Source organism: Hydra vulgaris, chromosome 08 (assembly GCF_038396675.1).
Source record: "Hydra vulgaris chromosome 08, alternate assembly HydraT2T_AEP".
NCBI classification, from domain to species: domain Eukaryota; kingdom Metazoa; phylum Cnidaria; class Hydrozoa; order Anthoathecata; family Hydridae; genus Hydra; species Hydra vulgaris.
The window spans coordinates 35,742,185-35,756,842 of NC_088927.1; the positions used below are offsets into that span (position 1 = coordinate 35,742,185).

General features: G+C 28.2%; 1 protein-coding gene across 2 annotated transcripts in view; it reads left to right on the plus strand.

Annotated features, from left to right (window-relative positions):
* The window catches only part of LOC100202321 (crossover junction endonuclease EME1), a 29,395-nt gene extending 28,788 nt beyond the window's left edge, over nt 1–607 (plus strand). For both annotated transcript variants that reach the window (XM_065803575.1, XM_065803576.1), the window contains exon 12: nt 79–607. In XM_065803575.1, coding sequence (XP_065659647.1) covers nt 79–192 — 114 coding nt within the window. In that variant the 3' untranslated portion in view covers nt 193–607. The remainder of the gene's footprint in view (nt 1–78) is intronic.
* Nucleotides 608–14,658: the final 14,051 nt, after the last annotated feature.

Here is a 14,658-nt window from a genome sequence, read left to right on the forward strand (position 1 = left end):
TTATTTTTATTGTTGATAAAACATGTAATTTGCCGTGAAGTTCAAATTGTTTTTTAAATTTTATATTACTTTTAAAAGGTTCGTCGTGGTACTGGTGTTCTTCAAACTAACAGAAAAGTTGGACCAGAACTCTCTAAAAAAATGCATCAAATGTTCACTTCTATTGATGGCGATGAGCCACTTTCTCGATGAAATAAATCTTGTTATATGATAGTTTGTATATAAAATAATAGCAATTTTAAAACATGTTAACCTTAAACGTTAAAACCTGTTTAAATATTATCTAAAATAGCGTTTAGATATAACGAATTTTATATTATCATACTTTTTGTATTTTCTCTCAAAATAATTTTTGTGTATTGGTTTTTTTACACACGTTTGCCATAAATAGAAATATTAGATTTTTTATGCCTAAATTTTATTTTATTTCGACTTTTACAATGGTAACTTGGAGGTTTTTGCAAGTAGAATGTTACAAAATAAATCATATGTAACAAAACACTATGTTTTCTAGTGAGTTTAGTTTAAATGATAATAAATCATATGTAACACTACTATGTTTTCAAGTGAGTTTAGATTAAATAATAATAAATCATATGTAACTAAACACTATGTTTTCTAGTGAGTTTAGATTTTTCGAGAAACTATTAAGTTGTCGAGAATCCTGAATTAGCATATTAAAAAAAAGTATAACCGGCATCATAAATTTTATTATTTTATCACATTAAAACCTTTAACTTTGTACAGCAAGACTGTTGGCTAAATTTAAAAATTTTTAAGGTCTTCAAAAACTCTAGAAACAAACCCGGTTTACTTAATTTGATGTAAATACTGCTTTCTTGTTGAAATGTTTTAGTATATTTCCATTTTGATTTCCTCTTTGATTAGAAATAGTTCTGTGATCCAAAATGCCAATATCTTGCTCTCCGCCAATCTAGCGTATAATGGGTTTTGCCGAATTTGACCGCGAAAATAAATTGTTAAGCCTCCAAATCTCTCATTTTGATGTGTAAAATATCCTACAAGATTTTTTTTTCAAACAGTTTTGCTAGCATTTGGCATGTTCTGACCCATATATGGGTTATGAAATTATGAACCTAGTATAGTAATTTTGGCCAAAATTACTATATTAGGTTCATAATTTCAGCATTTTTGTGTATTCAAAAATTACATTTTAGAAATTGTTTTTATTAAAATTGTTGACTAAAATTTACATTTTAATGACATTTTTTTTTTTATTATTAAATGGCTTGAATAATTTGGTCCCAAAAACCCCAAATAGAGTTATTTCGTTGCGGTGAATTTCTCAAAAACTATGTATGGTATCAACATGAAATTTTTCAGACTTGCTTTTAATATAATGAAAAAGATCCAGTACCAAAACAAAAGAAAAACATTAAAACAGTTTTTTTTTAATAAAAAAAAACACTTCGAAAACAAAAAAGGGGCATTTTTGACCATATTTGGACTTAAATATCTTTTTATCGAGTTATCATAATGCAATAAAAGTGGTAGGGGACATCCATAATAACTAAAGGAACAACTCCTGAAAATTTTATGAAAATCGGTTAAGAGAATCGAGAGATAATTACCGCAAAGTCGTGAATTTTAAAGAACTGAGAAAAACACATAAACAAAAAAAAACATTAAACACTTTAAATAAAAATATAAAAACACAAAAAAATAACCTATTGACAAATATTATCTTATTATAAACGTGTTGTGGAGTTAAACTAATGCAAAGTTAAAATAAAATATGTTTTAAAAAAGTGACAATATTAATAAACAATACTATTATTAAAGGAGTATTTCAGTTTTAAAAAAAAAGTTTTTCTTTTGATTTGCGATTTAGTTTCTCTTTTAACTCTTATCAACTTAATTAAATATTTGTTTATAGTAAATAAATAAAAAGTAAATATTGACTAAAATTCTCCTGCACCATAAACTCTCTTCTTCCTCATCTTTGTCCGAAAATCCCTCACGAATATTTCGTAACTGCTTTGGCCTGCTTTTTTCCTTTTCATTACATTTTTTTTCCATATATTCCATACATTCCATATTTCTAACTCTTTTTAAATCAGACGATGCCAAAAAACTTGAAGAGTTTTTTGGCATCTGGTTTTAAATAAGATTTTTCAAAAAAGGTTTTAAATAAAATTTTTCAAAAACTTTATTGATACCATTAAGTCCATCATTAAAATTAACGATTGCAGAACAGCACACTAAATTTATTACATCAATTCCAACAAAAACATCTTTTGGACAACGTTTCCAAACTAAAGCATTTAAAGCCTCGTTATTATTTTGTGTTGATCCATGTAGACATTTTGAAATAAGATCTTCAGACATTAAATCATTAAATATTGGTTTTATAAATGTTTTCATAGCATTAGGTAAACCTGGTTTTTCTTTATAGTCTTTATTTTGGAGTTTTAATCTTTGGTACTTACACCATGAATCTTTAGTTTTCGGACAAAGAATATGCCTTGCATCAGATAAATCTGCTACACATGAGTGATGTAAAACTGCTAGAATGTTTTTACGCATCTGATAAAGATTATCAATGTTTTGGCGAATAGCAATACCGTAATAATTTTGAATTTTGTAAATTTCCTTTTCGGTCAGCCTACCTTTGCCACCAAGTGACTTTTTATATTCTAGATCATTTTTGTTGGTACATTTTTTCAAGTTTCGAAGTCTAGTGCCCATACGTTTTTGGACATGACCTACACATTCACCTTTTTTAACTGTCTGTCCTGGATAGGGATTAGCTGCAAGTATGGCTGGATACGAGGAAGAATCACCGTCACCAATGTATCGAACATATCTTAATTTTCTTGCCTCAATAGAGGACTGAAAATATTCAACAATATCCTTTGCCTCCATTGATCCAGATGATCCTTTGTGATTAATTGAGCAGACATGATTGTCTTTAAACATCATATGTTTTGAAGAACCTTTGTGTGCATTCCAATACTCATAAGATATGCACTAGGGTGGAGCGATTTTAAAAATTTTTGAAATTTGATTTGCCTGAGCAGCAAATCAATATCTTTTGGTGAAAAAAGAACCTTACTCTTTTTTTTTTTAGTTTAGATGAGTTCTTGAGGTTCCTCTTTGGATTCTAAATTTTTGATGGGTCCTAATATTGTTTAAATTTTTTTTTTCTAAACTATATCAACTTGATACTTAAAAGAAGCAAAATAATATGCTGATTTTGAAAATAATATTTGTTTTTATTAAAAAAATAAAATTAAAAAAGTAGAGTTGTTTTTTTCATTAAAAACCCCCGTCCTCAACAAAACGGGGGTTTTAAGGTATATTTTTGCAAGTATTTTTTTCACTAAAAAATTTTTTTAATAAAATTATTGTTTATGAAACAAGCATTTTTTTCTGCTTTTTTTGAGTCCAAGGTTGATATGGTTTAGAAAAAAAATAAATTTAAACAATATTAGGACCCATCAAAAATTTAGAATCCAAAGAGGAACCTCAAGAACTCATCAAAATCATAAAATATTTTTTTACTTATATCTTATAATTAATAGACATTGATTCGTGTCTCAGTAATATTGGTTTTTAAACTCTTTTTTTTTTGCTATGAAAATCGCTCCACCCTAATATGCACTTCTTAGAAAGTATGCGATTAAGAAAGTATGCGAAAGTATTAGAAAGTATACATTTTCCATTTGTTTTGCTATTTATAGTAACTAATCCATTGAGTGATGAGTATCCTCTCTTTTGCCAAGCTCCGTCCCCTGAAATGTCGTCGATTACAATATGATCATCATAATTTTTTTCAAACTTATTATTCGTACTTCTTTAGCTGCATCATTCATGCTCGCTTCGGCAATGTAATTGTAAGAGTTGGCAATTCTTCATTTAACGAGTTAAAAAATGATTTGTTCATAGGATCAGGCATATTCATTAAACCACAGAATTTTTTAATACTAGAGTATCCTTTACCTATTTCTCGAAAAGCTAATATTATTCTTAGATTAACATCAAAAGTTTTCGGACCGGCTTTTACTGGTTTGCTCATAGTTTTACTACAATAAAACTTTTGTTCCCGTTGGCAAGATGCGGATGAAATAAATATACAATGTGATAAACCTTTTTTAAGTTTAGCATCATGGTTAAAATTAACATTTACAGAACATTTTGGACAGCAGCCTATGGCAGTAATTATTTCTTCTAAAATGTTAGTGTTCATAAAAATATGGCAGTCATTTGACTGATCATCATTAGCAGAAAAATTATTTTTATTTACAAAACCATTATTTACAATATCGACGGAAGATTTACTACTGCAACAGGATGACAATATCTTTATTTTTTTTGCAGAGCTTCATTTGAATTGTAATTCTTCTAGATTTTCTTCAGCTACAATGTTTGATGATTTATGTTGGTTTCCTCTGAAGAGTCTACGTTTCTTGCTATACCTTATTTTATTTCTTTTATATTTATTTACCATTATTTTAGTTATTATTTAACCAAAGAAAAGATGGCAGAAAATTAGCCAAAGAAAGTTGTGGTTGTTGTAAAGTAATTAGCAATGATATAAATAAATAACTAGATATCTAACTTCGCAGTTTTTAGTGAAGCCAATTTAATGCGTAGGAAGCCATTATTATATCGGGCAAAAAGCTTTTAGCAATCACATTCATATGAAAAGATATTGGCAATTTTAACGTCCTTATTCTTGGAATTAAAGATGATTAGAATCACAGACGATCAATTTAGTGAGCATACAGTCAATACATACATATTTTTTGGTCAAAGATTGGACATGATATTGTTAGCATGTTTAGCTTGTTATAACAAACTAAAACAAACTGTTATTTTTATAGCCACAAAAATATATATTTAAAAACGTATTTGCATTTAGAACATCAAACTAAAACATCGTATAATATATTTTATTATTTTAATAAAAGTTTTATACAATAAAATGAAATATTCATAAACCCTTGAACAATATTAATTTGTTAGTTTGTTGTTATAAACCAATTGACAACTTTCTTAGAACTTTAGTGGTATAATCCTGGGCATATTTGAACATTCGAATTCTAAAGTAATATTCACATATTTTTCTAACAAGCTGGCTGGAATGCAAATCTTTATTTTCAGTCCACAATTCTAAGTCCTTTAGAGACTTTTTTAGGACTATCAAGTCCTTTAGAGACTTTTTTTTTATAATTAATTTGTTAACACAATGGATCATCTTATGCTTTATATTTTTATCTGAGGTTATTTTCGGATTTTTAAAATCTTTACCACTAATAAAGAAGTTAAATACTTTCTCACACGACTCGACAACAGAAACAACATCCCTTGATGGCAAAAACAAACCACCACGATCTTTCACATTATTTAATGACAAATGAGATTTCACATAGGAATGTTCGTATGATAAAATATCAGTTAATGATTGAGCACAAACATTACATGAAATAGTATTTATTAACTTTCTGACTATAAAACCAGAGATATATCCCAATATTGCTTCTTTGAAGCTAGACATTTGAAGTTCATTGCAGTACAAAAGTCAAAACTTCTTCAAAGTCAATATCCGACTTCTTCAAAGTCGGATATTGACTTTGAAGAAGTTTTTTTGTCTTGGTCAAAATTATCAACAGAACACAACCTTTTTTTCCAACTAAGAGAAAAAATAGAGCCATTAGAATATGGCTCAAACATCAGGCAGTTAGCATGACTCGATCCAACTATGGAGTTTTGCAGAGGAATTTGTTTTAACGATGACTTTAACTGCACTACATCAGGATTGTTGTTGTAACCATTTTTTCCGCGAATGCAAGCAAATTGGTTGTTATATGAAAAAGTACTAACTATATCGTCTATGACTTTGCCAAACTTACATCCAAATGGGACAATGGAATTTAAACTTGTACTAGTACCATCAAATGTAATACTTTTGATACAAAGTTCATATGTCAAAGCCACATCTAAAATATTTTTAATAAAACATGTTAAATCACTTGCTTTAACTTTATTTGATAAAACATAACCAAATGGGTGTTTTCCAATGTCCTCACAAACCAACTAAGATGAAAATTAATGCCTCTGTAGCTGGAGTATCAGGTTCACATACAGAAATATCTTTACCAAAATCACAAAAACCAATATAGTGACCTGAACTTTTGTCATAAGCTATACTGTTTTAGATTGCCATAGCATCAATAATAAAAGCACAATGCTTAAAATTAATATCTGTTTTCTGTTTATGACCAAGATATGAAAAAACATCAAGGAATAAACCAGGATCACAATTTACAGATGATGTCCAATGTGATATTGAACTGGCAGCAGGAAGACATAATATAGGCCGAAAAAAGTTATACGCACGTGGAGAATAAAAATGAAGAGTTAAAGCAAATTTTTTCACTTCATCGTTGTATCTGTGACCTTTTGGTTTAACATTTTGATTGGAAAATTGGTTCTTAATGATTTCATATGAGAGTCCAGAAAATTTTTTGCTTAAAACAGTGGCAACATCAGTAGTCAAATAATTTTTAGATTTTAAAAGGGAAATTATGTCTTATAAAGAACAGATTTTCTTTTCTTTTCTTCTTAATTTTTGTTGTAAAGCCTTCACTTTTTTTTTAATTTTTCTTTTGCTGTTGATAAAGATCTTATAGATTGTGTTGGAGATTGACTGGTGTAGTCATTTTTTTTCAATAGTGCTTTCTGGCTGATCATTATGTAAATAATAATTTCTTGTAAAAATTAATTTCTTTGCTGGGTTTGTCTATAGCAGGGTAAACATTAAACTTTATTTTTTTCGATAAAGGATCAAATTTAGATAAAGAATTTACTGATGTTCGTATTGATGTTCGTAGTTTCCTTTTTGTCTTTTGAATATTTGTAGAAAATATAAAAACTGATGGCACAGCATTACATTTTCAAATAGGCTTTTGATGATGATCAAGACTTGGATTTTTTTTGTCTGGGATACAATAATTGTAGTCTGATTCTAATAAATTGTCGCTGCAGATACAGGTGTGTTGGATGGAAGAAAATTTTCACGTTTCAAAGCAATAATCCATCTTTTACAAAATGCAGAATTTTGAAGAGGAAATTTATGAATGGATTTCGTGCCGCCTTTTATATATCTATTAGAACATCCATATGCAGCACAAGAATTTACAATTTTGTGATGAAAATAAATGAATTATATAAATAAATTTGGAAAAGGCAAAAGAAATAATGTCACGGATTTACTCTCTACATTATATGATATTTACTGTTTTCTGCCCGATATAATAATGGCTGATTAAAATAGTAAACAAATAAATCGGCTTCACTTTTATTTTATATAAATTAGAGATGGGAATCGAACCCTTTTTTTAAAGTTCGGATCCGGTTCGGTTCGGTTATATCTAATGTTCGAGTTCGGTTCAGTTCGGTCTTAAGCACAGTTCGGGTTCGGTTCGGTTCGGTATCAACACAACTGTTTTTTTATTAGTTACAAAGCTTTACATCCACAATGATAAAACACAATTAAATTAAAGTAATATTAAGTAGTTAAAGCATTGAAAATAACTTGAATAATAATAATTTGCAATGCTTTCATACTGCAACTTCAAAAGTTCAAAAAACAATGCAGTTGCTAATAGCTGCAGTTAAAGTGCACAAAACATTAAAGCAGTAACTTTCTGTTCAGAAAGTTATTGCTTTAATGTTTTAATTGCTCAAGTATGTCAAACTGCTTTGAATCAGCAAGAATTGACTTGACATGATCTAACTGGCATGACAGTGATTGCAAAAGAAAAAATTAACTGTTCCAACGAATCGCAACATCCTGTTTGAGAGTGTGATTTAGTTCCTGGTTTTTCCCACTATGTTTAAAGTAGCCCACCATTTCCTTTGAAGTCTTGATCATTTCATGAACTAAATTAGCACCAGGGGATTTCAAAGCTTTTTCAACAGCTAAATTAAGATTATGACCTGCACAACTAAGTCTAACATCGTTGCGATAAGCCGACTTCATATTACTCCCATTATCTGTCACAAATACCAAATTGTCACTTTTTATAGTCTGAGGGAAAAGTTTTTTAAGTATTTCAGTTGTCTTTGTTTTTACGGCAATGCCAGTCTTAGACTCACTAAACTCAAACAATCCAACACACTTACTTATAAGGCAATAACTGCTGTTAATGTAATGTGCTGTAAAAGTTTGATAAGAGTATTTTAGAATGTCATCGGTCCAGTGATCAGTTGTTATTGCGATATGAGTAACCCCAGCAAGTTCGTCTTTCAGCTTTCGAACACATTCGTTGTAGAACTTTGGTAGTAGTGTCTTAGACAGCGTTGTTCGATCACACATAATATCCTCAAGTTTCACTGATTCATACTTCGATCCAATATCAATCATTGTTTGAGCAAAGTGACGGAACCCATCATCCTGAACACACGAGAATGGCTGAATGTCTTTTGCAATCATGTAAAGGGCTGCACGTTGAGCTTATTCACAAATGTGTTTAGGAACCTGTAAAGTATAAAGCAATAAACAATAGACATTAAACAAAAAAAGGCAATACATAATGGCCTTTTTTTTTTGTACTACAAAAAACATTGTATTTCTAAAATATTGCTAACAACTTGTAACAAATATATTTTGCTATCAATGGTAGCAAGTGAAAAGTTAAAACAGTAAATAGGAAAAAGCAAGATCCGCAAACTATATTTATTAACCTCTGTCTTTTTAGGTAAAAAGCTTGTCATTTTTAATTGTCCAGGTTCTGAACTGATCTTATTGATGTGTGATGTATTATGTCTTTGTAAAGTTGTTGTATGACCAATTGGCACTGACAACCATAATCCACACTGCTTACAAACGGCAAACTCCTTGACAACCTGTTGATCATAACATGATTACTCACAGTTATACAAAAATCAAATAAAGTGTATTATAACTAAGGTCAATTGACACTATTTAGCATTTGATATTCAATTAATTATCAAACCTGAATGCTGCTCAGTTTGGCATTGTGTGCAATATGCAATGCCTGAGAGATGCAGGTGATTATTGATTTATTGAAATATTTATAAAACTAAATAATTTTATATGCAGTAAGTATAGCTACAAACCTCATCCCCAACTTCAACGCAACGGAAGCGTGTCCAGCATTCACTCTTTGTCCATGATGCAGGTACTAAGCGAGCCGCTCCGTCTGTTATCAATTTCTCCAACACTTTTTTAGTCCATTTACGAGTTAATTTACTGTTACTCATTATTACTACAATATTATGTAATTATTGCAATCATTAATTACTAAGATATGAATAAAAACTCAGAACATTAACAACACCTCAATATTGCAAATGTTTAGAAACAACATTTCCATTTTGGTTGGTAATGTTATGAATTGTAGACTTATCGCGAGGTTAGAATTATTTTGTTCTATTTCCCATTTTAAACGTTGGGAGAAAATTTTTCATTTTTTTCTAAAAGTAAAAATTACTTAAAATTTTAGCTAGTTTTTAAAGAAATAATAACTTATGCTTTAAATAATTTTGATTTAAACAAATTATTTAAAAGAAATTTAAAAATTAAAATATATTTTAAAAGTAATTATTAATTACTAAAATTCCTAACTCATTTTCTTCCAACACTTAATATGAGAGATAGAACAAAATAATTCTAAACTCGTGGTATGTTATACATTAGGTAATGAATTATGTTATGTATGTTACACATTAGGTAATGTAGCATGTTATGTATTGTAGTGATGTGCGAATTGCAAAATTTTCACTTTTTCAAGCCTCTATTTAGCTTGGTTAGGGCAAGAACAGTTGGTTTGATTCGGTTCGTTCACATCAGTTTTAAAGTTCGGGTTCGGTTTGGTTTAGTAACAACTAAAGTTCGGGTTCGGTTCGGTTTTGTCGTAGATAAGGTTCTAGTTCGGTTCGTTCGGTTTGGGTTCGGTTCGCTTCCCATCTCTAATATAAATCGAAGTTAGACATCTAGTTATTTATTTACGTCATTGGTTGTGAATAATATGAAATTTTATCAGACAAAATAGCTTAAATAAGATTGCGGACGTTTTGAAGTAAAACAAATTAAGAAAATACTTAGAGATTTTTTAGAGAAAAAGAGGTTTTATTCTGTATAATTAAAGTTACTTTTAGAAATACTGTCACCATAGTTCTTATTCGTAAGAGCGTTATTATTATTAGTTCCTAAATTTAGTTATTATTATTATTTAATATTTACTACAATAATAATAATATTGTAATAACTAATTTTATTAGTTTTAGATGGAACTAGAGATGATAGCTCCTTTCAACAGTGATATACTGCATTAAAATAAAACATACTAGTAATTAGTAATTAAGCGAATATGTTGTTTTTTTTCGCACTTCAACCCCTTGTAACTCTCTCCGATCTTCCTGTTTTCCTGACTCATACAACCTTCAACTTTTATAAGTCAACCGTTTCCTTGCTCTATAGTTCTATTTTTTTCAAGTAACTCCTAAATTAGTAGTGGCTGCTTGCAGCCTTGTTGGGAGTGAATCAGAATAAAATAAGATAAAACTTAGTATATGAAATATATAATCATTATATATTTCATATACTAAGTTTTTTTTACATATATATTTTTTTTACATATACATTTTATATATATATATATATATATATATATATATATATATATATATATATATATATATATATATATATATATATATATATATATGTGTGTGTGTGTATATATATATATATATATATATATATATATATATATATATATATATATATATATATATATATATATATATATATATATATATATATATATATATATATATATATATTTATATACTATAGCATATGTATGCAACAAATTGTTACCGTATTTTTGTTACATTATTTATGAATATTTAGATTTTTAATAGTTCATAAATATGAATTTTCAAAAAAAGAAATAAAAAACAAAAAATAATGAAAGAAAAGACTGCTGCCCCATTCCAAACTCTTAGTTGATGTAGTAGCACTCTGCTGCAAGTCAGGCTATTTTTCAGTCTATGTATGTACTGAAGCCCCCGGCAGCAGGCTATTTCAGTGTGATGTCAGTGTGCTCATCTTAACTAGCAATTTAAGTTAAAATTATATATATATATATATATATATATATATATATATATATATATATATATATATATATATATATATATATATATATATATATATATATATATATATATATATATATATATATATATATAGTTTATAAAATTTATTATATATTTTATAAGGCAAGGTGAATTAATCCAAATGTTTAAATTAGTAAAATAAATTGAGGAAATAAATTTGCTCAACCAAATTGAATATTTTAATACTAATTGTCGAGCAAGAGGTCATAAATTAAAAATGCATAAGGAGTCAATAACACAATCAGACAAAAATTTTTCACTAATAGAGTTGTAAATAGCTGGAATGTACTAACACAAGAATTCATCGAGTCTCCAAACTTAAATCAATTTAAAAACAACATTTATAAATACTTTAAATTTTAACCTCAAATCTCAGATCTTATGTATTGTTTTTAATCCTTGTTAACTTTTTAGGCTGTTATAAACTGAAATTCAATGTAATTTTAGTTTCAACTCTTATGAGTTACAGCGCCATTTCTATAAATTCTATAATAAAATATCTATTGTTAATTTTAATTACATAAAATTCTAATATATAGTTACTACTAATAATAGTAATTGTAATATAGTATTTTGATAAAGACATGAGTCATATCATAATAGTATTATGATGTTATTCTTTTTTTTATTTTTGTATCTATATGTATGTGTGTGAGTTACATTTTTAGTTGTGAGTGTCATAAAGTTGAGAACATCTGCGGCATGGTAAGAGCAAGACGTGTTTATCAAAAAAATTTACAATATGGAAGTTACAATGATAAATATTGAAAAACTAATAATCACCAAACTGGAAGAACAAAAAAAAAGCATTCTTAGTGAAACTATCAACCTTTTAAAAAAACAGGAAAAGATATTTAGCGATATCATAAGTGCTAATCTAAAAATAATAACAGATCGGCTCGACAAACTTGAAAACGAGTTCAATAAAAGCAAATCGAAGGTTATAATAATTGAAAAAGACATCAATGAAATAAAGGAAAGTATCAACTTTCAGGAAGAAAACTTCTTAAAAAAAATTTCGAAAACTAACAATTTGATGGCCATTGAAATTAACAATTTAAAAAAAAAAAATATTGACCTTGAAAATCATTCACGCCGTAATAATCTAAGGATTGATGGTTTAACTGAGCTGCCCATGGAATCTTGGAATGACTGTGCAAAGAAAGTTAAAGATCTATTTAGAAACAAACTGGGAATCTCTGAAGACGTAATCATAGAAAGAGCTCACCGCATTGGGAAAACTAATGAAGATAAATCTCCAAGAACTATAATTATTAAACTACTAGACTTTCATAACAAAAATAAAACCTTAACGCTATCAAAAAAAAATCGAAGGAACCGGAATATTCATTAATTTATATTTATTATTATTTTATTAAGCACCCTCTGTAATGAAGACTATGCGAACGAAACGATGGAAATAAGAAAAAAGCTTTGGGAAGATGTAAAAAGATTTCGAAAGGAAGGTAAATTTGCTATTATCAAATATGATAAAATATTCGTCAGAGATTTTCGTAAATAATTTTAATTATTAACTAAGTCGAGATATGTGAAATAGTTCTGTACATTTTTTATTATGCTCGACGTTTTAATTTACCGCACTTTACACAATGACTAACGAAAACAAAAACAAAACAAAAGATTTTAAAACGCTGCGTTGCAACGTCTTCGAAACTGCTAATAATATTTTACTAAATGATTTTTACGACTCTGATGCGCAAATTTTTCACAGAAATAATTTTGATTCGAAAGACTTTAAAATAGAAACTTTTAAAACTGAACTCGAAACTTTAAAAAATAATTTTACTGCAATACACATAAATATAAGAAGTATAAACAAAAATTTTGATAAACTAAAACACTTTCTAATAGATAGCAACTACTCATTCAGTATGATTTGCATAACTGAAACGTGGTGTTCTGATGAATCATTTCAAACGAACACAAATTTTCAAATTCCAAATTATAAACTAATATCTTTTGAAAGAAAAACAAACAAAAGGGGAGTAGGGATCGCAACGTATATCCGAGATAATCAAGTGTTTAAAGTAAGACCAGACCTCTCGATCTCAGACACTGATAGCGAAGTCTTTACTATTGAGATAACGGGTAATAAATCAAAAAATATTATAATTTCCACTTGCTATAGACCTCCAGAAGGTGATATAACTAAATTTTCAAATTTTTAAAATGAAATCTTTCTTAAAATAAATGACAAGGGAAAAAATATTTTCTTTATAGGAGATTTAAATATTAACAGTCTAAACTACAAAGAAAACGCGGTTACTAAACTCTTTTTTGATACTCTGTTTCAATTATGTATCCTTCCAATCATTAACAAACCTACTCGGATAACCCCAACCTCCGTCTCTGCAATAGACAATATATTAACAAATACATTTCTTGAAACTTCTTTAAAAGCAGGAATTATTAAAACCGATTTATCAGACCATTTTCCTATTTATTTTTCATTATCTCAAGATTTAAGAACCTATAACAATCCTAAAACTAAAGTATATAAAAGAAAAATCAATCAGTTCTCTATTAAAAATTTTAAAGACTCGATATTGGTAGTAAATTAGGATGAAGTGTATCAAGAATGTAATCTTGGACACACAAATTCCGCATATAATTTATTTATAAATGTTTTTCTAGATCACTACAATAAACATTTCCCTGTTGAAGAGAAAGAAATAAAGCTAAAGTATCTAAACTGCCCATGGATAACTAAGGGAATTAGAAAATCATCAAAAACAAAGCAAAAACTCTATATCAAGTATTTAAAAAACAGAAACGAAACTAACTTAACTACATACAAGGAATACAAAAATCTATTTGAAAAAATTAGAAAAAATTCAAAAAAAGTATATTATTCAAAACAACTTCAAAAAAGCAAAAGTGATATTAAAAAAACCTGGAACATATTGAAAGAAATAATAGGAAAAAACTATACTAAATCAAATAATTTACCCGATAAAATTAGCGTTAACGAAACTGAATATATCGACAAAACTTCTATCGCTGAAAACATCAATAGCTTTTTTGCAAACATAGGCCCTAATATGGCATCAAAAATTCAATGCCCTGATATCTCCTATGAAACCTATATCACAAACCAACATTTCTGTTTAAATATTTTCTCTGGACTAAACCATGAAGAACTAGAAATTGCAAAAAACTCGCTTAAGACGAATAAGGCCCCTGGGATAGACGACATTTGTCGCTATATAGTTGTAAATGTGTTTCCGGAAATAAAACAACCAATCTATGAAATATTTAAATCTTCAATAATTACAGGATCGGTACCGAATAAATTAAAAATAGCTAAGGTAATACCAATATTAAAAACCGGTGATGCATTTACACTAAATAACTACAGACCTATCTCAGTGCTACCTGTATTTTCAAAACTTTTGGAGAGAGTAATATACAATAAACTGTATAAATATCTAACAAATGACAGAATCCTAAATGAAAAACAGT